Genomic DNA, 24,644 nt, shown 5'->3' with positions numbered 1-24,644 from the left:
CAGAATAATTATTAAATAATAATAAAATAATAATATAATAATATAATAAGATATGTCAAAATTCTGCAAAAATATGTAATATAATTATAGATACAAATATGTGTCAAAATTACTACCGCATATGCAGTCTGTGTAGAAATGAGACCATATAAGCTTTAGAAAATAATTTATATCTGCACTGTATCTGTGCAGAAGACACTTTAAGGCAGGGGTATAAGGCCCGTAAAGCCATTTGTTCCAGCCCGCTGCTGTTTGTCAGCGAGCGAGACACGCCACCCCTCAGTCCAGCTGCGGCGTCAGGGCGGGGAGAAGAGCGCAGCTATGTCCGGCGGCTGCGGTGGATAGGATCTCAAGCCAGCCGCTGGTTTGTGAGCCAATCAGAGCTCGCGGACCGGCAGCTGGTTTGAGGTCTTACACGCCGCTGCCCGACATAGCTGCGCTCTCCTCCCTGCCTGGTCCTTGACATGACACACGCCGCCGGACTGAGCACTAAGGGGCAGGAGAGGCACACGCTACGCTCTCCTCCCCTGACACACAGCAGCAGCAGCAGCGGCGGTGGTGAGCAGCACAGTGGGGTGGGGGGGCATGTGTGGGTTAATGTGTATCTGGCACTGTGGGGCAATGTGTATCTGGCACTGTGGGGCATTTGTGTATCTGACACTGTGGGGCATTTGTGTATCTGGCACTGTGGGACATTTGTGTATCTGGCACTGTGGGACATTTGTGTATCTGGCACTGTGGCGGCACGTGTATCTGGCACAGCACTATTGGGGGCATATGTATATCATGTCCCATTTTAATTAGCCACACACATTTTTTGGCACGCGTGCACTCAGTACCACTAAGGGGCATAACTACTGGGGGCAGGGTAATAATTTTTAAGTTCATAATTTTTGTATGGCCCCCGAAGGATTTTATAAATATCCAAATGGCCCTTGGGAGTAAAAAGGTTCCCCTTTTTTCTCCCAAGGGCCATTTGGATATTTATAAAGGGGAGGTACTGTATGGTCCATAGCAACCAATCAGATTCTACATATTTTCTAGAATGTAAAAGCTAAATGATAGAAGGGTCTTTGTACTAAGCCAGCGGTGGCCAAGCCGCAGCTCTTCATCCTCCGCATGCGGCTCGATCCGCTCCCGGACACCGCTGCCCGACACTCACAGGCTGGCGCACAGACAGGTCTCCAGCGGCGGTGTCTATCTTAAATTTGCCGCCGGCCCGTGAGCCAATCTGAGCTTGCGGACCGGCAGCTGAGGCTCCTGATTGGCTGAGGGCCGCGGGCCCTGATAGGCTCACGGGCCGGCGCCGAATTGAAGATAGACACCGCCGCCGGAGACTGAGGAGTAGGAAAGGCGCACACTGAGCTCTCCTTCCCCTCAAAGCAGCAGCTGAGCAGCACTGTGAACAGCACTTTTTTTTTTTGGGGGGGGGGGGGGGGAGAGAAGCACTGTGGGGGCATATCTGGCACTGTGGGCGCATATCTAGCACTGTGGGGACATGTGTATCTGCACTGGGGACCTATCTGGCACTGTGGGGACATGTGTATCTGCACTGGGGGCATATCTGGCACTGTGAGGACATGTGTATCTGCACTGGGGGCATATCTGGCACTGTGGGGACATGTGTATCTGCACTGGGGGCATATCTGGCACTGTGTGAGGACATGTGTATCTGCACTGGGGACATATCTGGCACTGTGGGCGCATATCTAGCACTGTGGGGGCATGTGTATCTGCACTGGGGACCTATCTGGCACTGTGGGGACATGTGTATCTGCACTGGGGGCATATCTGGCACTGTGTGGGGACGTGTATCTGCACTGGGGGCATATCTGGCACTGTGTGAGGACATGTGTATCTGCACTGGGGACATATCTGGCACTGTGGGGACGTGTATCTGGCACTGGGGGCATATCTGGTACTGTGGGGGCATGTGTGTCTGCACTGGGAGCATATCTGGCACTGTGGGGACGTGTATCTGGCACTGGGGGCATATCTGCCACTGTGGGGGCATGTGTATCTGCACTGGAGGCATATCTGGCTCTGTGGGGACATGTGTATCTGCACTGGGGGCATATCTGGCACTGTAGGGACATGTGTATCTGGCACTGGGGGCATTTGTATTTGGCACTGTGGGGGCATACCTGTACTTGGCACTGTGGGGGCATACCTGTATTTGGCACTGTGGGGGCATACATGTATTTAGCACTGTGGGGCCATACATGTATTTGGCACTGTGGGGCCATACATGTATCTTGCACTGTGGGGACATATATGTATCTGGCACTGTGGTGGCACCCATTTTTTGGCATTTTTATATGTATGTGGTACTGTACAACATGACTAAAGAGGGTTATGACACAAGGTCACACTCCTACAAACGTCATACCGAAAGGTGTGCGCACAAAAATGGGGCGTGGTTTTGTGACAACTAGGCCATGCCCCCATTTTATCGCAGTGGCTCTTGCCCTTGCCTATGGATCTTTTCTGGCTCTTTGCCTCTGACTGGTTGGCCATCCCTGTACTAAGCCTTGAAGAGAGATAAACTAGACTGAGATAAAGTACCAGCCAGTCAGCTCCTGTCATTTCTCAAACACAGCCTGTAACATGGCAGTTAGGAGCTGACTGGCTGGTACTTTATCTCCGTCCACTTTATCTCTCTCCAAGGCTTAGTACATAGACCCCAGAATCTGATTAGTTGCTATGGGCAATGCTTCCCCTTTTCCTTTTTAGTAGTTTTGAAAAATCTCTACATTAGTTACTACTCTAGACTTAATATGATAGCATACCTCTCAACATTCATGTACACAGATCTTCTTCGCCGCGCACACACAAAAAGGGGAAGTGGCCTCGGTAAAAGTTGCATGGTTTCACGGGAATGATGCAATCAGTAAGCCATGCCTCCCATTTTTGGCACTGAGGGTGCATGCCCAGCGCTCTGTGAGCGGCTGGCATGCCCCCAGCCCCACTGTCTCCTGTGACTAGATGCATGCACACAGCATCTGTTTACTGCTGCTCTGCTAACAGGAGTCTCCTAACCACCTGAAGACCCGGGAGTGCACCTCTTGTCTCTGCAGCTCAGTACGGGTGTGGGGAGACGGCACACACAATGGGGATCAAATGTGCTGCGTGCTGTACACTGCCCTAGTTACGGCGCTATATATATATATATATATATATATATATACACACAGTATAAGTTTTGAAGTGAATGAGGTTACTGAGGAGAGTGCTGGGTTATCTGTATATGAACATGTGAACATATACAGCCCACTGTACCCCAACCTAGGGGTGGAGAGTGCATGTGTGCACCCCATTCCTGGGAATGGCGAGTTCAGTGGATTCCTGTATGTATTATGTATGTATGTATGTATGTATATATATATATAGTTCTTAAAGTGGTCCTAGAGAGGTGGTGGAACTCAGTGCCCCCCCCCCACCCGTGCTTGTGAAAGAAAGTGATTGCGTGCGCTGCAAAAAATGGGGGCGTGGCATCGAAAAGGGGACGTCTTCATCCAATAGTATCCCTAATTCAAATTAAACCGCACAGTAGCACAGTCTTTTTCACATTTCACCACATAGTAGTGTCCCTTATTCATGTTGTGACACACATTAGTGCCCCTTATACAAAAAGCCCACAGTAGTAGCACCCCTAATACACATAATGCCCACGGCAGTAGTGCCCCTTATGCAATACCCACTGTAGTGGTAGTGCCCACAGTAGTAGTGCCCCTTATGTAGAGCCCATAGTATTGGTGCCCCTTATTCAGTGCCCCCAGTAGTAGTGCCCCTTATGTACCCAGGAGCGATGCCCCTTATTAAGTGCCCCCTATGCAATGTTCTCATTAGTATTGCCCCCTGCAGTTATGTCCCCAGTAGATATGCCCCCTGTAGTTATGCCCGCTGTAGATTTGCCCCCAGTTGGTGTGCCCCCAGTAGTAATGCCCCGTAGTTATGTCCCCAGTAGATGTGCCCCCTGTAGTTATGCCCGCTGTAGATATGCCCCCAGTTGGTGTGCCCCCAGTAGTAATGCCCCGTAGTTATGTCCCCAGTAGATGTGCCCCATGTAGTTATGACCAATGTAGATATGCCCCTAGTAGTTATGCCCCCAGTTGGTGTGCCCCCAGTAGTAATGCCCCCGTAGTTATGTCCCCAGTAGATGTTCCCCCTGTAGTTATGCCCACTGTAAATATGCCCCCAGTATGTTTGCCCCCCAGTAGTAATGACCCTAGTTGGTGTGCCCCCAGTTTGTTTGCTGCCCAGTAGCTATGCCCCCAGTTCCCCCCTCTAGTAGCGCTGCTTACACACACAAAAGATAAAGAAAAAAAACCCCACAATACTCACCGGCCCCACTCCTGCTTCTGGACCGCAGCCTCCGTATGGTGCCCACTCCTCGCAGCTATGGGAGAGATGTCATAACGTCTCTCCCATACCGCACAGCCACACACACTGCCTGAGCCGGAAGCCGGAGCTCAGGAGTGAGCTCCGGCTTCCAGCAGCGCTTAGGGGGAAAGAGCTGGCGCCCGCTACTAACACAGTCTCAGATGACCTTCTTAAACCTATTTGATGCTTTATGAGAATATTACTGCTAGTTATTTTATGCAAAGCTACTTGCATTTTGGGGGTAATATAGATCTGATAGCCGGGGTGCATTTTTTTGCTGTCCTGTGATCAGATAGTTGCCGCCTACAGGGGGAGTGTAAATTCACTGTGCAAGTGTGCAGAGCTGCTAAAAATCAGTTGTGCAGTCTCTGCGCAGCCCAAGACTTACTCTTCCTGTGCGACAGAATCCTGCTGATCGGGGCCGGAGCTGATGTAAGACACCCTTCATCAAAACGCTTGGACACGCCTGCGTAAACGGTCAGTCACCACCCACAAACGGCTTCCTCCTGTCAATCACCTTGCGTACGCCCGTGTGAATGGATCTTTCGCACCATCCCACCGCTGACCGGCGATGCCTGTTGTAGCTGTCCGAAATGCCTGCGCATTGCTGTGCAGTCCGTAGTTTGGACCTGATCGCCTGCTGTGCGAAAATGCACAGCATCGATCAGATCTGAATTACCCCCTTTAGGCTTTATGGTCCTTAATGTTTAAGGTGCAATACTTGCTGTAGCCACTGGATGTCACTCATCTCTAATATACTGCAGATTGTTGCCGGCCATTTAGGTCCAGCTAAAATGTAGGCGTAAAATGAATTATGAGGAATGTTTCTCTTTCAGGGCCTGATGTCACTTTGGACTCGTCCATCGTATGTTTGCCCTTCAGTAAATCTCACGCGTACTGACTAATTACGCTTACAGATGGTGCACATCGAGGCTGAACACAGTACGGGTGTATTCACAAAAATTCAACTGTGCAGGGGATATCTTTTGCGGGTGCTCAGGCCCTAGTGTAAACTCTGCACAGTCGTTTTAAAGAACGGTGCCGCGTGCCACCCCTGCTCCGCCCCCAAACACTGCAGCTCGCCAATCATGCTGCGGCTGACAGCAGGCTACACGTGATATCGCAAGACCGGTTCTGCACATGGGCAGAACTAGTCTTGCACCTGCGCAGACCCCACACCATCACATTTGTACATAAACCATCAGGTTTGCATACAAATCTAAATTAGGCATTCTACTTCATTTGAATAGGAAAAACCCAGCGACACGAGGGTTCTCCAAAAACCTGCACTTCAGGGTTTTACAAAAAAACAAAACTGTTTTCTTTTCAAGGAACAGACCAAAATGCACCCATGGGCTTTCATATGAAAGTCTCTGTAGAGCATATTTATTAAATTAATTTTGCGGAAAATCTCTCAAAAATTGAAGCATCACCAGGATGTATTATGGAGGTTCTGCAGTAGACTATATGTGCTGCGGTCCCCCTGTTTCCGATCTCAATCACAGCCCCTTAGTTTTCTACCTGGGCCGCTATATATATATATATCTATATATCTATATCAAGAAGCAGTAAAGCAGTCAGCGGCACTCAGGGTCTTAAAGAAGCAAGTGTATTAAAATTCACTCCAAGTTTCCAACGTTTCGGGACACACAGGTCCCTTTGTCAAGGTGAGTACTCACCTTGACAAAGGGACCTGTGTGTCCCGAAACGTTGGAAACTTGGAGTGAATTTTAATACACTTGCTTCTTTAAGACCCTGAGTGCCGCTGACTGCTTTACTGCTTCTTGATATATTCAATCACTTCAGAGGGCACCAGGGCCCACTATTCTTCTACAGTGGGAGTGCCAGTCCAAGCTATTCATTTATATTTATATATATATATATATATATATAAAAAATAGTGAAAATGGCGCCTTAGGGCTGATGTGACACCCCTAATATAATTAAACCAAATGATGGTATAACACAATCACAATATGATATTATTAAAAAACTATCAGCAGATTCCAAAATACAAATTTATTAAAATTCATAAAAATCATCAGTGTCCATATTGGTAAAAGGATTTTTCATTAATCATTTCATCCCCTACTAGTATTCAATGGGGGTCCAAATAAGAGCAAGTATATAGATATGTCTTTGTCAAGCTCCTCCTTCTCAGACTGTAGACTGGAGGTCACGACATAACACACCTGATATCCAACGCGTTTCGTCTCACGTGGAGACTTCATCAGGGGATGATTTTTTACATAAAAAATATAAAGATATAAAAGTACAATTATAAAATAAATTTTTAAGAGGAACAAATTTTTTAAAAAAGATTTTAGCTTATCTTAGTATGGAGAGTCATAAGAGAGATCAACCAACGCGTTTCGTCAGTCCGACTTCATCAAGGGGATGAAGTCGGACTGACGAAACGCGTTGGTTGATCTCTCTTATGACTCTCCATACCAAGATAAGCTAAAATCTTTTTTAAAACATTTGTTCCTCTTACAAATTTATTTTATAATTGTACTTTTATATCTGTATATTTTTTTATGTAAAATCCTTTTTTGTGTGTGATTTTTTACAGTACTCCACCAATAAATGTTGTTTTAGTTACAACTCAGCCTGTTTTTATACCAGAGGTTATGGTTTTCTAAAGAATATTTATACAATATATTTTATATATATATATATATATATATATATATATATATTTATATTCCCTTTGCCCCTTGCTTTCACAGTCTCCCTAAAATGCTTTTTCACAAGTAGGCACATATGGCAGAAAGTAAGGTAGTCGCTGATGTAATCACTTTACTTTACACATTGCGAGGTGGACTCTTAGCGGAGCCCCTTCCCTGGATGCGCTTCTAAAGCTGGGTACACACAGGAGTGATGGGGAGAGGTTCCGACATTGGAATGAATCCCCCGTCAGGCCAAATAGCCCGTACACACTGCAGCGATGTTAATGAAGGTTGGAACGAACATGTTCCGTCCTTCATTATCATAAATAAGGATGCTAGCGATATCGATAGGTTTGATGTGCAGCACATCAACCCTAGCGACTATCGCAAGTGTTCATGGAAGTGCACAATCCTGGGTACACACTGACAGATGTAAGCGAAATGTAGTTCCAAAATTACATTTTGGAACGACATCACTTCAGTGTGTACCCAGCTTAAATACATAGCTGCAGCACAGCATTACTTACATCCAGATGGCGGTAGCCACAGTAGCCTATGGGTTACAGACTGCTGTAATTACTGGGAGAGGGTTCTGTAGGGAGCCTCTCTGGCAATGTCTGCCAAACCTGATTCTAACTATCAGACCAAAATTAGGATAATTGATAAAAAAGGACCCTGGATGTTAGAGATGAGCGCCTGAAATTTTTCGGGTTTTGTGTTTTGGTTTTGGGTTCGGTTCCGCGGCCGTGTTTTGGGTTCGAACGCGTTTTGGCAAAACCTCACCGAATTTTTTTTGTCGGATTCGGGTGTGTTTTGGATTCGGGTGTTTTTTTTCAAAAAACACTAAAAAACAGCTTAAATCATAGAATTTGGGGGTCATTTTGATCCCAAAGTATTATTAACCTCAAAAACCATAATTTACACTCATTTTCAGTCTATTCTGAATACCTCACACCTCACAATATTATTTTTAGTCCTAAAATTTGCACCGAGGTCGCTGTGTGAGTAAGATAAGCGACCCTAGTGGCCGACACAAACACCGGGCCCATCTAGGAGTGGCACTGCAGTGTCACGCAGGATGTCCCTTCCAAAAAACCCTCCCCAAACAGCACATGACGCAAAGAAAAAAAGAGGCGCAATGAGGTAGCTGTGTGAGTAAGATTAGCGACCCTAGTGGCCGACACAAACACCGGGCCCATCTAGGAGTGGCACTGCAGTGTCACGCAGGATGGCCCTTCCAAAAAACCCTCCCCAAACAGCACATGACGCAAAGAAAAAAAGAGGCGCAATGAGGTAGCTGTGTGAGTAAGATTAGCGACCCTAGTGGCCGACACAAACACCGGGCCCATCTAGGAGTGGCACTGCAGTGTCACGCAGGATGTCCCTTCCAAAAAACCCTCCCCAAACAGCACATGACGCAAAGAAAAAAAGAGGCGCAATGAGGTAGCTGACTGTGTGAGTAAGATTAGCGACCCTAGTGGCCGACACAAACACCGGGCCCATCTAGGAGTGGCACTGCAGTGTCACGCAGGATGTCCCTTCCAAAAAACCCTCCCCAAACAGCACATGACGCAAAGAAAAAAAGAGGCGCAATGAGGTAGCTGACTGTGTGAGTAAGATTAGCGACCCTAGTGGCCGACACAAACACCGGGCCCATCTAGGAGTGGCACTGCAGTGTCACGCAGGATGTCCCTTCCAAAAAACCCTCCCCAATCAGCACATGATGCAAAGAAAAAGAAAAGAAAAAAGAGGTGCAAGATGGAATTGTCCTTGGGCCCTCCCACCCACCCTTATGTTGTATAAACAAAACAGGACATGCACACTTTAACCAACCCATCATTTCAGTGACAGGGTCTGCCACACGACTGTGACTGATATGACGGGTTGGTTTGGACCCCCCCCCAAAAAAGAAGCAATTAATCTCTCCTTGCACAAACTGGCTCTACAGAGGCAAGATGTCCACCTCATCTTCACCCTCCGATATATCACCGTGTACATCCCCCTCCTCACAGATTATCAATTCGTCCCCACTGGAATCCACCATCTCAGCTCCCTGTGTACTTTGTGGAGGCAATTGCTGCTGGTCAATGTCTCCGCGGAGGAATTGATTATAATTCATTTTAATGAACATCATCTTCTCCACATTTTCTGGATGTAACCTCGTACGCCGATTGCTGACAAGGTGAGCGGCGGCACTAAACACTCTTTCGGAGTACACACTTGTGGGAGGGCAACTTAGGTAGAATAAAGCCAGTTTGTGCAAGGGCCTCCAAATTTCCTCTTTTTCCTGCCAGTATAAGTACGGACTGTGTGACGTGCCTACTTGGATGCGGTCACTCATATAATCCTCCACCATTCTATCAATGTTGAGAGAATCATATGCAGTGACAGTAGACGACATGTCCGTAATCGTTGTCAGGTCCTTCAGTCCGGACCAGATGTCAGCATCAGCAGTCGCTCCAGACTGCCCTGCATCACCGCCAGCGGGTGGGCTCGGAATTCTGAGCCTTTTCCTCGCACCCCCAGTTGCGGGAGAATGTGAAGGAGGAGATGTTGACAGGTCGCGTTCCGCTTGACTTGACAATTTTGTCACCAGCAGGTCTTTCAACCCCAGCAGACTTGTGTCTGCCGGAAAGAGAGATCCAAGGTAGGCTTTAAATCTAGGATCGAGCACGGTGGCCAAAATGTAGTGCTCTGATTTCAACAGATTGACCACCCGTGAATCCTTGTTAAGCGAATTAAGGGCTGCATCCACAAGTCCCACATGCCTAGCGGAATCGCTCCCTTTTAGCTCCTTCTTCAATGCCTCCAGCTTCTTCTGCAAAAGCCTGATGAGGGGAATGACCTGACTCAGGCTGGCAGTGTCTGAACTGACTTCACGTGTGGCAAGTTCAAAGGGCATCAGAACCTTGCACAACGTTGAAATCATTCTCCACTGCACTTGAGACAGGTGCATTCCACCTCCTATATCGTGCTCAATTGTATAGGCTTGAATGGCCTTTTGCTGCTCCTCCAACCTCTGAAGCATATAGAGGGTTGAATTCCACCTCGTTACCACTTCTTGCTTCAGATGATGGCAGGGCAGGTTCAGTAGTTTTTGGTGGTGCTCCAGTCTTCTGTACGTGGTGCCTGTACGCCGAAAGTGTCCCGCAATTTTTCTGGCCACCGACAGCATCTCTTGCACGCCCCTGTCGTTTTTTAAAAAATTCTGCACCACCAAATTCAAGGTATGTGCAAAACATGGGACGTGCTGGAATTTGCCCATATTTAATGCACACACAATATTGCTGGCGTTGTCCGATGCCACAAATCCACAGGAGAGTCCAATTGGGGTAAGCCATTCCGCGATGATCTTCCTCAGTTGCCGTAAGAGGTTTTCAGCTGTGTGCGTATTCTGGAAAGCGGTGATACAAAGCGTAGCCTGCCTAGGAAAGAGTTGGCGTTTGCGAGATGCTGCTACTGGTGCCGCCGCTGCTGTTCTTGCGGCGGGAGTCCATACATCTACCCAGTGGGCTGTCACAGTCATATAGTCCTGACCCTGCCCTGCTCCACTTGTCCACATGTCCGTGGTTAAGTGGACATTGGGTACAACTGCATTTTTTAGGACACTGGTGAGTCTTTTTCTGACGTCCGTGTACATTCTCGGTATCGCCTGCCTAGAGAAGTGGAACCTAGATGGTATTTGGTAACGGGGGCACACTGCCTCAATAAATTGTCTAGTTCCCTGTGAACTAACGGCGGATACCGGACGCACGTCTAACACCAACATAGTTGTCAAGGCCTCAGTTATCCGCTTTGCAGTAGGATGACTGCTGTGATATTTCATCTTCCTCGCAAAGGACTGTTGAACAGTCAATTGCTTACTGGAAGTAGTACAAGTGGGCTTACGACTTCCCCTCTGGGATGACCATCGACTCCCAGCGGCAACAACAGCAGCGCCAGCAGCAGTAGGCGTTACACGCAAGGATGCATCGGAGGAATCCCAGGCAGGAGAGGACTCGTCAGACTTGCCAGTGACATGGCCTGCAGGACTATTGGCATTCCTGGGGAAGGAGGAAATTGACACTGAGGGAGTTGGTGGGGTGGTTTGTGTGAGCTTGGTTACAAGAGGAAGGGATTTACTGGTCAGTGGACTGCTTCCGCTGTCACCCAAAGTTTTTGAACTTGTCACTGACTTATTATGAATGCGCTGCAGGTGACGTATAAGGGAGGATGTTCCGAGGTGGTTAACGTCCTTACCCCTACTTATTACAGCTTGACAAAGGGAACACACGGCTTGACACCTGTTGTCCGCATTTCTGGTGAAATACCTCCACACCGAAGAGCTGATTTTTTTGGTATTTTCACCTGGCATGTCAATGGCCATATTCCTCCCACGGACAACAGGTGTCTCCCCGGGTGCCTGACTTAAACAAACCACCTCACCATCAGAATCCTCCTGGTCAATTTCCTCCCCAGCGCCAGCAACACCCATATCCTCCTCATCCTGGTGTACTTCAACACTGACATCTTCAATCTGACTATCAGGAACTGGACTGCGGGTGCTCCTTCCAGCACTTGCAGGGGGCGTGCAAATGGTGGAAGGCGCATGCTCTTCACGTCCAGTGTTGGGAAGGTCAGGCATCGCAACCGACACAATTGGACTCTCCTTGTGGATTTGGGATTTCGAAGAATGCACAGTTCTTTGCTGTGCTGCTTTTGCCAGCTTGAGTCTTTTCATTTTTCTAGCGAGAGGCTGAGTGCTTCCATCCTCATGTGAAGCTGAACCACTAGCCATGAACATAGGCCAGGGCCTCAGCCGTTCCTTGCCACTCCGTGTGGTAAATGGCATATTGGCAAGTTTACGCTTCTCCTCCGACAATTTTATTTTAGGTTTTGGAGTCCTTTTTTTACTGATATTTGGTGTTTTGGATTTGACATGCTCTGTACTATGACATTGGGCATCGGCCTTGGCAGACGACGTTGCTGGCATTTCATCGTCTCGGCCATGACTAGTGGCAGCAGCTTCAGCACGAGGTGGAAGTGGATCTTGATCTTTCCCTAATTTTGGAACCTCAACATTTTTGTTCTCCATATTTTAATAGGCACAACTAAAAGGCACCTCAGGTAAACAATGGAGATGGATGGATTGGATACTAGTATACAATTATGGACGGGCTGCCGAGTGCCGACACAGAGGTAGCCACAGCCGTGAACTACCGCACTGTACTGTGTCTGCTGCTAATATATAGACTGGTTGATAAAGAGATAGTATACTCGTAACTAGTATGTATGTATAAAGAAAGAAAAAAAAAAACACGCTTAGGTGGTATATACAATTATGGACGGGCTGCCGAGTGCCGACACAGAGGTAGCCACAGCCGTGAACTACCGCACTGTACTGTGTCTGCTGCTAATATAGACTGGTTGATAAAGAGATAGTATACTCGTAACTAGTATGTATGTATAAAGAAAGAAAAAAAAACCACGGTTAGGTGGTATATACAATTATGGACGGGCTGCCGAGTGCCGACACAGAGGTAGCCACAGCCGTGAACTACCGCACTGTACTGTGTCTGCTGCTAATATATAGACTGGTTGATAAAGAGATAGTATACTCGTAACTAGTATGTATGTATAAAGAAAGAAAAAAAACCCACGGTTAGGTGGTATATACAATTATGGACGGGCTGCCGAGTGCCGACACAGAGGTAGCCACAGCCGTGAACTACCGCACTGTACTGTGTCTGCTGCTAATATAGACTGGTTGATAAAGAGATAGTATACTACTAATATTATATATACTGGTGGTCAGGTCACTGGTCACTAGTCACACTGGCAGTGGCACTCCTGCAGCAAAAGTGTGCACTGTTTAATTTTAATATAATATTATGTACTCCTGGCTCCTGCTATAACCTATAACTGGCACTGCAGTAGTGCTCCCCAGTCTCCCCCACAATTATAAGCTGTGTGAGCTGAGCAGTCAGACAGATATATAATATATATAGATGATGCAGCACACTGGCCTGAGCCTGAGCAGTGCACACAGATATGGTATGTGACTGACTGAGTCACTGTGTGTATCGCTTTTTTCAGGCAGAGAACGGATATATTAAATAAACTGCACTGTGTGTCTGGTGGTCACTCACTATATAATATATTATGTACTCCTGGCTCCTGCTATAACCTATAACTGGCACTGCAGTAGTGCTCCCCAGTCTCCCCCACAATTATAAGCTGTGTGAGCTGAGCAGTCAGACAGATATATATATAATATTATATATAGATAATAGATGATGCAGCACACTGGCCTGAGCCTGAGCAGTGCACACAGATATGGTATGTGACTGAGTCACTGTGTGCTGTGTATCGCTTTTTTCAGGCAGAGAACGGATTATAAAGTAAACTGCACTGTCCTCACTAGTAAACTCTCTCCACTCAGTCTCTACACTTCTACAGTAACAGTACTCCTCCTAGTCAGCTCCAGTAAATCTCTCTCAGTCTCTTATAATCTAAATGGAGAGGACGCCAGCCACGTCCTCTCCCTATCAATCTCAATGCACGTGTGAAAATGGCGGCGACGCGAGGCTCCTTATATAGAATCCGAGTCTCGCGATAGAATCCGAGCCTCGCGAGAATCCGACAGCGTCATGATGACGTTCGGGCGCGCTCGGGTTAACCGAGCAAGGCGGGAAGATCCGAGTCGCTCGGACCCGTGAAAAAAAACATGAAGTTCTGGCGGGTTCGAATTCAGAGAAACCGAACCCGCTCATCTCTACTGGATGTATGAAGCATTGATAACGCCCTCTTTCCTATTAAGCTTTGCACAAGCAGTTTGGATTTGCATCTAGTTGTTGGTGTATCTCTGATAGCGGCCCCAGCCTAGTCAACTGCTTCTCTCCTGGGAGCAAGCAGCACTGTGTGTGACATGGACCACACTGCTGCAGAGCTGTGGTACTTTGCAATACAGTTCATTATGAAGCAGAGATTGCCATCCTGAAGCAAGCAGTCCTTGTGGCTGATGCCTGCAATGACATGATGGCCAGACAACTCCTCATCCGACAATAGCCCATTTTTGCATTGGAGCTTAAAATTTCTGCACCCTTGCACCCAGGTCACACTACAAGCAGTATTAATCAGCACAAGCAGAGTTGTGCAATTGTACATTTTGTGCGGTGTAAAGGATGTTGGGCGCATACTTGCCTACCTGACCCTCTCCATGAGGGAGAAAATGCTCTGTTCCTGGACTTTCCTGGTAATGTATGATTGCCATCACCTGTGGTGAAACACCTTTCTTATCAATTACCTAGCTCACCACAGGTGATGGCAATCATACATTACCAGGAAAGTCCAGGAACAGAGCATGTTCTCCCTCATGGAAAGGGGCAGGTAGGCAAGTATGATGTTGGGGGCTTTAGTAGAATATAGGAGACTCTAAAGGGCATTTTAGAATACATGGGGATCTATTCTAAAGACACATGGGGTTTCTTTAATTAAATGTATTATTTTAAATGATTATCAAGATTAGGAATAATGTGTGATGCTCTTGGTTACAGGCCACACATGCAACCCATGAGGTGTCTCAAGTTGCCATCACTGATCCAAATGTTTTTTCTTTAGTATAAAACGTTTTTTTTCCCCTATGTTATGTGTTGCTTGCTACTGTATTTTTTGAATACACAAATAACCTAATTGACATGAAAACTAAATTGTTACTTTGTATTGTGTTACCCTTCTTGAACAGTGGTTCAAAAAGGCGCCCAACGTTAGCAGAGCTGGCCTAGTGCTGCCAGCTGACTCACGGTCGCCATGCATCTCCTGCTGCATGGCGTATTGCAGTGATCCCGGTGTTTAGTTTGCCATCAGGGGCCAGCACAACAAAGCCCCTTGCAGGCTTGCTGCGCTTGCCACAGGTTCTTTTCCCACTCTATTGGTGTCATGGACACCCACTAGTAGGAATAGTCCTTGTCAGTCGGCATGCCAACTGGCGGGATTTGCACCAGGCGGGATTCAGGCATCGCTATAGTGACCAATTGCATCCCTGTCAGTGTGTGAGATGTGTGTACAGATTTGTTCTGCTTTCTTAAATAAACAAACCACCCAGGGTGTAGATCTGTTGTTTGAACTGACCTGCCTTTTAGTGACCTGCAACCAGAGCCGGCCCTAGGCATAGGCAAACTAGGCAAATAGCTAGGGCATTTGGAATGCCTGGGGGCATAAGCAGCTTCTGCTGAATAAAATGATATGTGGCATGCCTATATTCCGTGTGTAACTGCAGCTGTATCTGAATATGAAATGCTACGATACAGTGTATTCCTGGAAATCACTGTAACTTAGCATTTCATATGCAGATATAGCCACAGTCCCACACAGAATATAGGCATGCTGCATACCACTTTAATCAGCAGAAGCCGCTTGTGCATCCTAGTCACATAGGAATGCAAATATAATGCATTTAAGATAAAAAAAAAAGACGCCTAACATTAGCACAGCTGGCCTAGAGCTGCCAGCTAACTCACGGTCGCCAAGCATCTCCTGCTGCATGACGTATTGCCGCAAGATGTATGAGGACACATCTGTCTCCAAGCAGATGCAGAGGTCACAGTGTTAGCGGCTGTGTGAGTGTTGTATGTGGGTGGGTTGGTTGTGCAATAGTGTTCGGAATATATTTACCGGGGCTAATTGTCCCGCCGGGGGCTATCCTATTACCCCCGATAAGCCAGCATGAGCGGTGGCTTATCGGGGGTTACCTGAAGCTGCACTGGGTGCCAGCTCTTGACAGCGCCTGGTGCAGCACTGCTTCTCTGGCTCCCCCAGTCACATGACCGCTCCCCCGTCATGTGACCGCTGCCGGGGTGGAGGAGAGGGGGGATGCGGTCACAGCACTGCCGGGGGTCACCGCGCCGAGGATGGCTTCCGGATGCCTGCAGTCCCAGCCTACTGCTGCTGCAGTGGGCATGGGACGCTGCAGGTTGTCCCGCTCATCTGGGATTTTGTTTCGCCTGCCTCAGGCAGGTGAAACCAAATCCCCAGAAACAGCCCCATTTCCGTGTGAAAACAGGGCTGTTTCTACCGAAAACACACAGGTTTCACTGAACCTGTGTGTTTTCGGGAGAGAGGGCATTTTTTTTACAGGCAATCAGTCTGGAATGCCTGTAAAAAAAAAAAAAAAAAAATCGGTGAAACATTGGGAAAAATCGCGAAAAACATATGTTTTTCGCACCCAATGTTTTACCGGGCCTAATAGGATATCCCCCTATGTGTATAAAGGCATTACTTATGTATGGCATTATGTGTATAAGGTGCTCTACTGTGAGGCGTAATGTATAGAAAGGGCACTACTGTGTGGTGTAATGTGAGTAAAGAGCAATATGGTGTGGTGTAATGTGAAAAAGAGGCACTACTGTGAGGTGTAATGTGAGTAAAGAGCAATATGGTGTGGTGTAATATGAAAAAGAGGCACTACTGTGAGGAGTAACGTATATAAGGTAAAGTGATACTACTGTGTGATGTAACGTGAATATGGGACACTATCGCATGATATAATGTGAATAAAGTTGCATTACTGTGTGGCGTAATTAGAATTGGGGGTTCTATTGTTTGGCCATGCCCCTTCCCAACCAGAACACGCCCATTTTTGGGCTGTGCGCTGAATGTGTGCACTGGTTCTATTTAAAAAAATAGGGGGTAGGAGGACCAAAATGAGGACTGCTATGGGTGAGGGGTGATGATGCTGGGAAAGGGGCACAGGGTCAGAGGCGGAACTAGCGGCGGTGCTAAGAGGCACAAGTCAAAATTTTGCCTAGGACATCATATTGGCTAGGGCCAGCTCTGCCTGCAACGTCTCTAATCTCCAGTGTCTAATGAACCTTTAGCTAATAATTATCATTCCATGTATATGCAGGTGTCTCTCCATTCATCATTATGCATACAGAGATATAACATTAGCCGCATCATATCACAAACCATTGGGTAAACCATCACTCACCTTTGGTCTTGATGCAGACTGTGCAGGTTGTGTGAGAAACAGAGGAACAATCAGACACAGCATTGTAGTCATTTCCATGATGACCTTGAAGGAGACACCCGTAATTAGTCATCAGAGGAGATTAGAATATGTTTTTAAGTGTTTGTTTTACCTGGAATCGCATGCAGTTGTAGATACAGTAAGCCAGTTATGCTTAAGGATTGTAATGACTCTAACATATCTGTTATGTACGGGGCCATTCCTTGCTCCCCATATCACATACTTGCCTACTCTCCCGGAATGGCCGGGAGGCTCCCGAAAATCGGGTGACCCTCCCGGCCCCCCGGAAGAGCAGGCAAGTCTCCCGGAATCAGGGGTCCCCTTGCCCATCCGCCCACTTAGTGTGTAAAGTGGGCGGTCCGGGCAGTTGATGACGCGATTCTTGCTGAATCGCGTCATCATAGCCACGCCCCCTGCAGTGTAATTCCGGGGATCGCGGCATTACAGAGCGGGGGGCGTGGCTTAAAGGATGTGCCACGGTAACTCCGCCCCCGCCCCACCCCTGCTCCACCCCCATCCCGCCTCCAGTCCACCTCCTCCCCACCTCCTCCCCACATCACAGCCCTCCCCTGCCCCCCTGCTGAGCCGACCTGGCTGCTCTCTCCCGCAGAGAGCAGCCAGAATGTCGGCATGTATGCCATATCAGCTTCTGTATTGACGCACAAATGCTCTTCTATTTACTCTTCCATGTGGCTGTGAGTTAGGGTCACACTGTTTCAGATGTATTAAATGAAGACAAACACTGCATGCTAGTTCCAAGTAGTCATGTTGAACAAGGCAGGTTGGACAGCAAGTCACCCCCCCATCACAAGCAGCTACATCTATATAACTCACATGGCAACACTAGGTTAGATTAACATTACACAAACATCTTCCTTGTTTTTTTTTTGTTTTTTTTTGTATGCTGCAGGTATAACATAACTAACAATGCTAACAATGTCCTCCATTACTTTGTTTATTTTGAAACTATAAATCAAGTCTGTCAGGTGGCCGTGAATGATGGCCACTACGAGTAAAAACAGGAAGTTGAGTCGGAGATGAATTTCGTTGGGCAGGATTCTGTATAACTCTAGCGGGTGATAATGATGGACTGCCATCCGGAATGTCTGCATGTTCCATGTTCTCATTTTCTCCATATTCAGGTATAACAATCTGTGGCTTTTCAAATTCCTGATTCAACATTGGCGCAACCGGCTCCATAATCAAGCCAAGAACGGAATGCCCAACATTCTCATGTAGTATTGTCCCTTCAGCTACTCGCAAATCCACACGATTGCGTCTGTACAAATTACCTTCCACATCCACAAGATATGAGCGTGGTGCAACCTTGCGCACACAGGTACCAAGTCTCCAACGGCCTGTGTGATCTCCCGGAAGGGGCTTCATGCGAATTGGCTCACCAATTGCAAGTTCAGGCAACTCCTTAGAAGATTTATTATACCCCAGCTTAGAAATCTGCTTCCTCTGCTGTAGCAATTTAGGCACACCTTGGACTACACTCGGATAGAGCAAAGTGCTGGCTACTGGTAAAGATGTCTTAAGTCTCCTTGACATCAGACGCTGTGCAGGACTAGTCCCCATGCCCTCGGTGGGTGTATTTCTCCAATGTAATATGGCCTTCCATTGGTCTGTATTATCACTGCTAGCTTTTTTGCACAAATTCTTTACTATCTTAACTGCAGACTCAGCTTTACCATTCGATTTTGGATAACGTGGTGATGAAGTAACATGCTCAAACTCCCATTCAGAGGCAAAACGTCTAAATTGTTCACATGCAAACTGCGGTCCATTGTCCGAGATCACTCTTTCAGGCTGGCCATAACGTGCAAATTGTGCCTTGCAGTGCTTTATTGTAGTCTCGGATGATAAGTCTGGGAGAAGCTCAATTTCCCAAAAATCAGAATAATGGTCCACTATTAACAGAAAGTCTTTGCCTGTATAAGTAAATAAATCCATGCTGACAATCTGCCAACGACGCACTGGTATCTCATGTGACATCATAGGTTCTTTCTGTTGTGCATGAGCATATTCATTGCACGCCGAGCAGTTACCAACATAGTTCTTAATCTCACTTTGCATGTTAGGCCAGTACAATGTATCTCTTGCTTGTCTGTAGCATGCATCACCTCCAAGATGGCTGGAATGTATGCGTGCCAGCATCTCGAATCTCAAAGATTTTGGTATGATGACTCTTGGCCCCTTGTACAAAATGCCATTCTGTACGCTTATCTCATCTCTAAATGACCAATAGTCCCTCACTATGATTGGTGTCTCTTCTTTTGAGTCCGGCCATCCAGCCAGTACAATAGACTTCAAAATCTGCAGGCTCTCATCAGTCATGGTGTGCTGCTGAACCTGCTGCAGTCGCTGATCAGTGACATTCAGATAATCTGCCTGGTTAATCTTTGCAAAGTCAGTCATTACCGGATGCATGGTGCACACCTGTGTGATAACTCTGAGCTGCTCCAGAACCCCCATCCATAGCTATTGCTCTACTAAGAGTGTCACTGATATACATCTCAGGGCCTGGCTTGTAGGTGACACAGAGATTGTAATGCTGTAATGTTAACATCATACTCTGAAGTCTTTTAGGTGCACACAGAAGAGGCTTTTTAAAGATGGCAATTAGCGGTTTATGATCAGTCTCCACTGTGATCACGTCCCGACCGTATAGAAAATAATGAAAACGGGAACAAGCAAAGACAATGCTCAAGCACTCCTTTTCAATTTGTGCATAATTCTGCTCAGTTGGAGTCAATGCTCTTGAAGCAAATGCAACTGGTTGTCCTTCTTGCATCAAGCAACATCACAGTCCGGTTTTACGCGAATCACTTTGTACAGTGACTGGCTTGGTAACATCATAATACTTCAGCACAGGTGTAACTGTGACCAAATGCTTTATTTCCTCCACAGCCTTATCATGCTTTGGAAGCCAGTGCCATATTGAATCTCTGTCCAGAAGCCTGCGCAGGGGTTCACATACCTCTGAGAGGCGAGGCATAAATTTGGCCAAATATGTCACAAACCCAATCAAACGTTGCACGGACTTTATATCAGTGGGCTTTGGCATTTCCAAGACAGCTCTAACTTTTTCAGGGTCAACTTTCAAACCTTCAGAGGACAGGATATGACCATGAAAATGAATCTCTTTCAACTTAAATTGCAGTTTTTTCACACTATGGGGGAAATTTACTAAGCTCCCGATTTTGACCGAGATGCCGTTTTTTCATCAAAGTGTCATCTCGGTAATTTACTAAACACTAATCACGGCAGAGATGAGGGCATTCGTAATTTTTTGCAAGTCCAAGTAAAAAATTACGAATGAATACACCATCGGTCAAAACGCGGCTGTTTAAGTATGAATCTCGGTCATTTACTAAGAAGTGCAAAGCAAAAAAAAAACAAACACTGCCGTGAAAAATTACAACTCGTAAAAAAGTGCTAAAAAAAAACAGACCTTTTTTTTTTATTCGTGATTGGATAGGCATGCACGGATCCATGAGATCCGTGCATGTATATCAGTGGGAAGGGGTGGGAAAGTGCTTATTTTTTCAAAAAAAATTGCGTGGGGTCCCCCCTCCTAAGCATAACCAGCCTCGGGCTCTTTGAGCCGATCCTGGTTGCAGAAATATGGGAAAAAAAATGACAGGGGTTCCCCCATATTTAAGCAACCAGCATCGGGCTCTGCGCCTGGTCCTGGTCCCAAAAATACGGGGGACAAAAAGAGTAGGGGTCCCCCGTATTTTTAAAACCAGCACCGGGCTCCACTAGCTGGACAGATAATGCCACAGCCGGGGGTCACTTTTATATAGTGCCCTGCGGCCGTGGCATCAAAAATCCATCTAGTCACCCCTGGCCGGGGTACCCTGGGGGAGTGGGGACCCCTTCAATCAAGGGGTCCCCCCCCCCAGCCACCCAAGGGCCAGGGGTGAAGCCCGAGGCTGTCCCCCCCCCATCCAATGGGCTGCGGATGGGGAGGCTGATAGCCTTTGTTGTAAAAGAAAAGATATTGTTTTTAGTAGCAGTACTACAAGGCCCAGCAAGCCTCCCCCGCATGCTGGTACTTGGAGAACCACAAGTACCAGCATGCGACGGAAAAACGGGCCCGCTGGTACCTGTAGTACTACTACTAAAAAAATACCCAAAAAAAGACAAGACACACACACACCGTGAAAGTATAATTTTATTACATACATACACACATACATACATACTTACCTTAAGTTCCCACGCAGGTCGGTCCTCTTCTCCAGTAGAATCCAAGGGGTACCTGTTGAAGAAATTATACTCACGAGATCCAGGGGTCCAGGCTCCTCGGGAAATCCAGGGGTAATCCACGTACTTGAAAAAAATAACAAAACGGTGTCCTGACCACAAACTGAAAGGGGACCCATGTTTGCACATGGGTCACCTTTCCACGAATGCCAGAAACCCACTTTGACTTCTGTCTAAGTGGGTTTCTTCAGCCAATCAGGGAGCGCCACGTTGTAGCACTCTCCTGATCGGCTGTGTGCTCCTGTCCTCACTGACAGCAGCACACGGCAGTGTTACAATGTAGCGCCTATGCGCTACATTGTAACCAATGCTTGGAACTTTCTGCTCAGCGGTGACGTCACTTTAGGTCAACCGCAGGGCAGAAAGTTCCCATCATTGGTTACAATGTAGCGCATAGGCGCTACATTGTAACACTGCCGTGTGCTGCCTGTCAGTGAGGACAGGAGCACACAGCCGATCAGGAGAGTGCTACAACGTGGCGCTCCCTGATTGGCTGAAGAAACCCACTTAGACAGAAGTCAAAGTGGGTTTCTGGCATTCGTGGAAAGGTGACCCATGTGCAAACATGGGTCCCCTTTCAGTTCGTGGTCGGGACACCGTTTTGTTATTTTTTTCAAGTACGTGGATTACCCCTGGATTTCCCGAGGAGCCTGGACCCCTGGATCTCGTGAGTATAATTTCTTCAACAGGTACCCCTTGGATTCTACTGGAGAAGAGGACCGACCTGCGTGGGAACTTAAGGTAAGTATGTATGTATGTATGTGTGTATGTATGTAATAAAATTATACTTTCACGGTGTGTGTGTCTTGTCTTTTTTTGGGTATTTTTTTAGTAGTAGTACTACAGGTACCAGCGGGCCCGTTTTTCCGTCGCATGCTGGTACTTGTGGTTCTCCAAGTACCAGCATGCGGGGGAGGCTTGCTGGGCCTTGTAGTACTGCTACTAAAAACAATATATTTTCTTTTACAACAAAGGCTATCAGCCTCCCCATCCGCAGCCCATTGGATGGGGGGGGACAGCCTCGGGCTTCACCCCTGGCCCTTGGGTGGCTGGGGGGGGGGACCCCTTGATTGAAGGGGTCCCCACTCCCCCAGGGTACCCCGGCCAGGGGTGACTAGATGGATTTTTGATGCCACGGCCGCAGGGCACTATATAAAAGTGACCCCCGGCTGTGGCATTATCTGTCCAGCTAGTGGAGCCCGATGCTGGTTTTAAAAATACGGGGGACCCCTACTCTTTTTGTCCCCCGTATTTTTGGAACCAGGACCAGGCGCAGAGCCCGATGCTGGTTGCTTAAATATGGGGGAACCCCTGTCATTTTTTTTCCCATATTTCGGCAACCAGGATCGGCTCAAAGAGCCCGAGGCTGGTTATGCTTAGGAGGGGGGACCCCACGCAATTTTTTTTAAAAATTTTACAGTGTTTAATTAAAAAAAAAAAAAAAATAGAACCCCAGCACGGATCACACAGATCCGGCCGAGATTAATTGTAAAAAAGTCGGCAGTGTTTTGCTAATCACTGCCGTAAAAAACACAAAAAAAACACGAATGACATCGACATCGGAAGAAAAGAAAAACCCGAATACGACAGCTTAGTAAATCCATCGTGACAAATTCAAAAAGTTGCAGTTTTACACTTTCGATGTCATTCGTGATTGAACTTTGACCTGAAACGGGAAAATACGAATCTTAGTAAATTTACCCCTAAGTCTTAATTTCACTTGTCTGCAACGATCCAATAGCGCTAGCAACTTGCGGTCATGATCAGCCTCCGCTTCCTTTACTGTCTCGCCACAGCCAACCACAAGAATATCATCTGCTATCGGCTCAATGCCGCTAGGTCCAATCAGCAATTCGTGTTGTTTTCGCTGGTAAACCTCAGGTGCTACGGAAACTCCAAAAGGAAGTTTAAGCCATCTTTTCCTACCCCAAGGGGTCCAAAAGGTTGTCATATAGCTGCTTTTATCATCCAGCTTACATTGCAGAAATGCATCACGTGCATCAACCAGTGTAAAGACTTTTGCTTTGGGCAGCTTATATAAAACATCCTCCAATATCGGCATAATATAATGAGATCTTCGCAGTGCTTGATTTAAACATTTAGGATCAATACAGATTCTTAACTTGTCAGGCTTTGCCACAATGACCATATTGCTAATCCAGTCAGTTGGTTCAGTCACAGGTGCAATATGCCCATCTGCTTCATACTGATCAAGCAAAGCTTTCACTTTCGGCTTGAGGGCTATAGGCACATTGCGTGGAGCACACTGGAATGGCGGAACACTTGGATCAAGTTCAAAATGTACTTCCCCAGGAACAGACTTCACTGGCAACTTGAACACATCATCATAGGCCTCTATTATTTGCTCTTTCCTCAATGGTCCAGACAAATCATGTTCCATCTTATGTAGCTCAGAAGGAATAGTAAATTGCATCAACCCCAAACACTCACATGTGGAACCTGACAATAATGGTTTCTGGTGGGCCTCTACAATTTCAAAAGTAAGCACGTGGGTATGTCCACTAACAACGCATTCTGTTTTGAACCGTCCCAATGATTTCATCAGCTCTCCAGAATACAGCTTCAGTTTAGTGTCACTTGGCAGTAATGGAACTCTAGGAGCCAATTTCATCTTATCTTCCAGACTCATAACATCACATGTTGCCCCTGAGTCTAATTGACATGGTTGCCTCTTGTTATTCAAAGTCAGATGTGCAAACCACTTTTGGTCTTCTGATCTTATAGTACCAATACATTCTGTTGAATAAATCACCTCAGCGCTATGGGTATCCGCTCCAGGTGTTTCATCTACTATGTGTACTTTCCCTGCTTTATTCCAGCTCTTGTTTGATAAGCACATTTTAGCAAAGTGATTGGTAATACCACATGATCTACAGGTTTTCCCAAATGCTGGGCACTGCTCTTTCCCTAGCCTGTGCCTATTACCACAGTATTTACAGGCCATATATTTGGCTGCTGGTGAGTTCTGCTGCCGATTTGTACACTTTGGGCTATCCAGCAAATCACCCCTGCTGTGCTGTTGTCTGTCTGTAACATTGACATTATCAATCTGTCTGTCTATTGCTCTGATTCTCTGGTCAATGAGCTCTGCTGTGCGACACATTTCAATAGCTGCTGACAGATCTAAATTCCGCTCTCTTAGGAGACGGCGGCGTGTGTTTTCACAATTTATGCCCAATACTAATTTATCTCGTATAAGTTCATCTTTCAATGTGCCATACTCACAGGTTGCTGCCTTTTCTCTCAGCCGGGTAATAAATGTATCAATGGATTCACCTTCCTCTTGTTTA

The 24,644-nt window shown here is 46.8% G+C and overlaps 2 protein-coding genes across 3 annotated transcripts in view; one reads left to right on the top strand and one right to left on the bottom strand.

Moving 5' to 3' along the window:
* The window catches only part of LOC135005292 (phosphatidylinositol 3,4,5-trisphosphate 3-phosphatase TPTE2-like), a 295,357-nt gene that overhangs the window by 14,353 nt on the left and 256,360 nt on the right, over positions 1-24,644 (top strand). The window lies entirely within an intron of this gene.
* The window catches only part of LOC135005405 (fibrinogen-like protein 1), a 149,052-nt gene that overhangs the window by 34,779 nt on the left and 89,629 nt on the right, over positions 1-24,644 (bottom strand). For both annotated transcript variants that reach the window (XM_063951930.1, XM_063951929.1), the window contains exon 2: positions 17,020-17,103. In XM_063951930.1, coding sequence (XP_063808000.1) covers positions 17,020-17,097 — 78 coding nt within the window. In that variant the 5' untranslated portion in view covers positions 17,098-17,103. The remainder of the gene's footprint in view (positions 1-17,019; positions 17,104-24,644) is intronic.

The sequence above is a fragment of the Pseudophryne corroboree genome, chromosome 2, assembly GCF_028390025.1.
Source record: "Pseudophryne corroboree isolate aPseCor3 chromosome 2, aPseCor3.hap2, whole genome shotgun sequence".
NCBI classification, from domain to species: Eukaryota; Metazoa; Chordata; class Amphibia; order Anura; family Myobatrachidae; genus Pseudophryne; species Pseudophryne corroboree.
The sequence above is the reverse complement of the archived record's forward strand: the minus strand, read 5'-3'. Positions and strand labels throughout refer to the sequence as shown.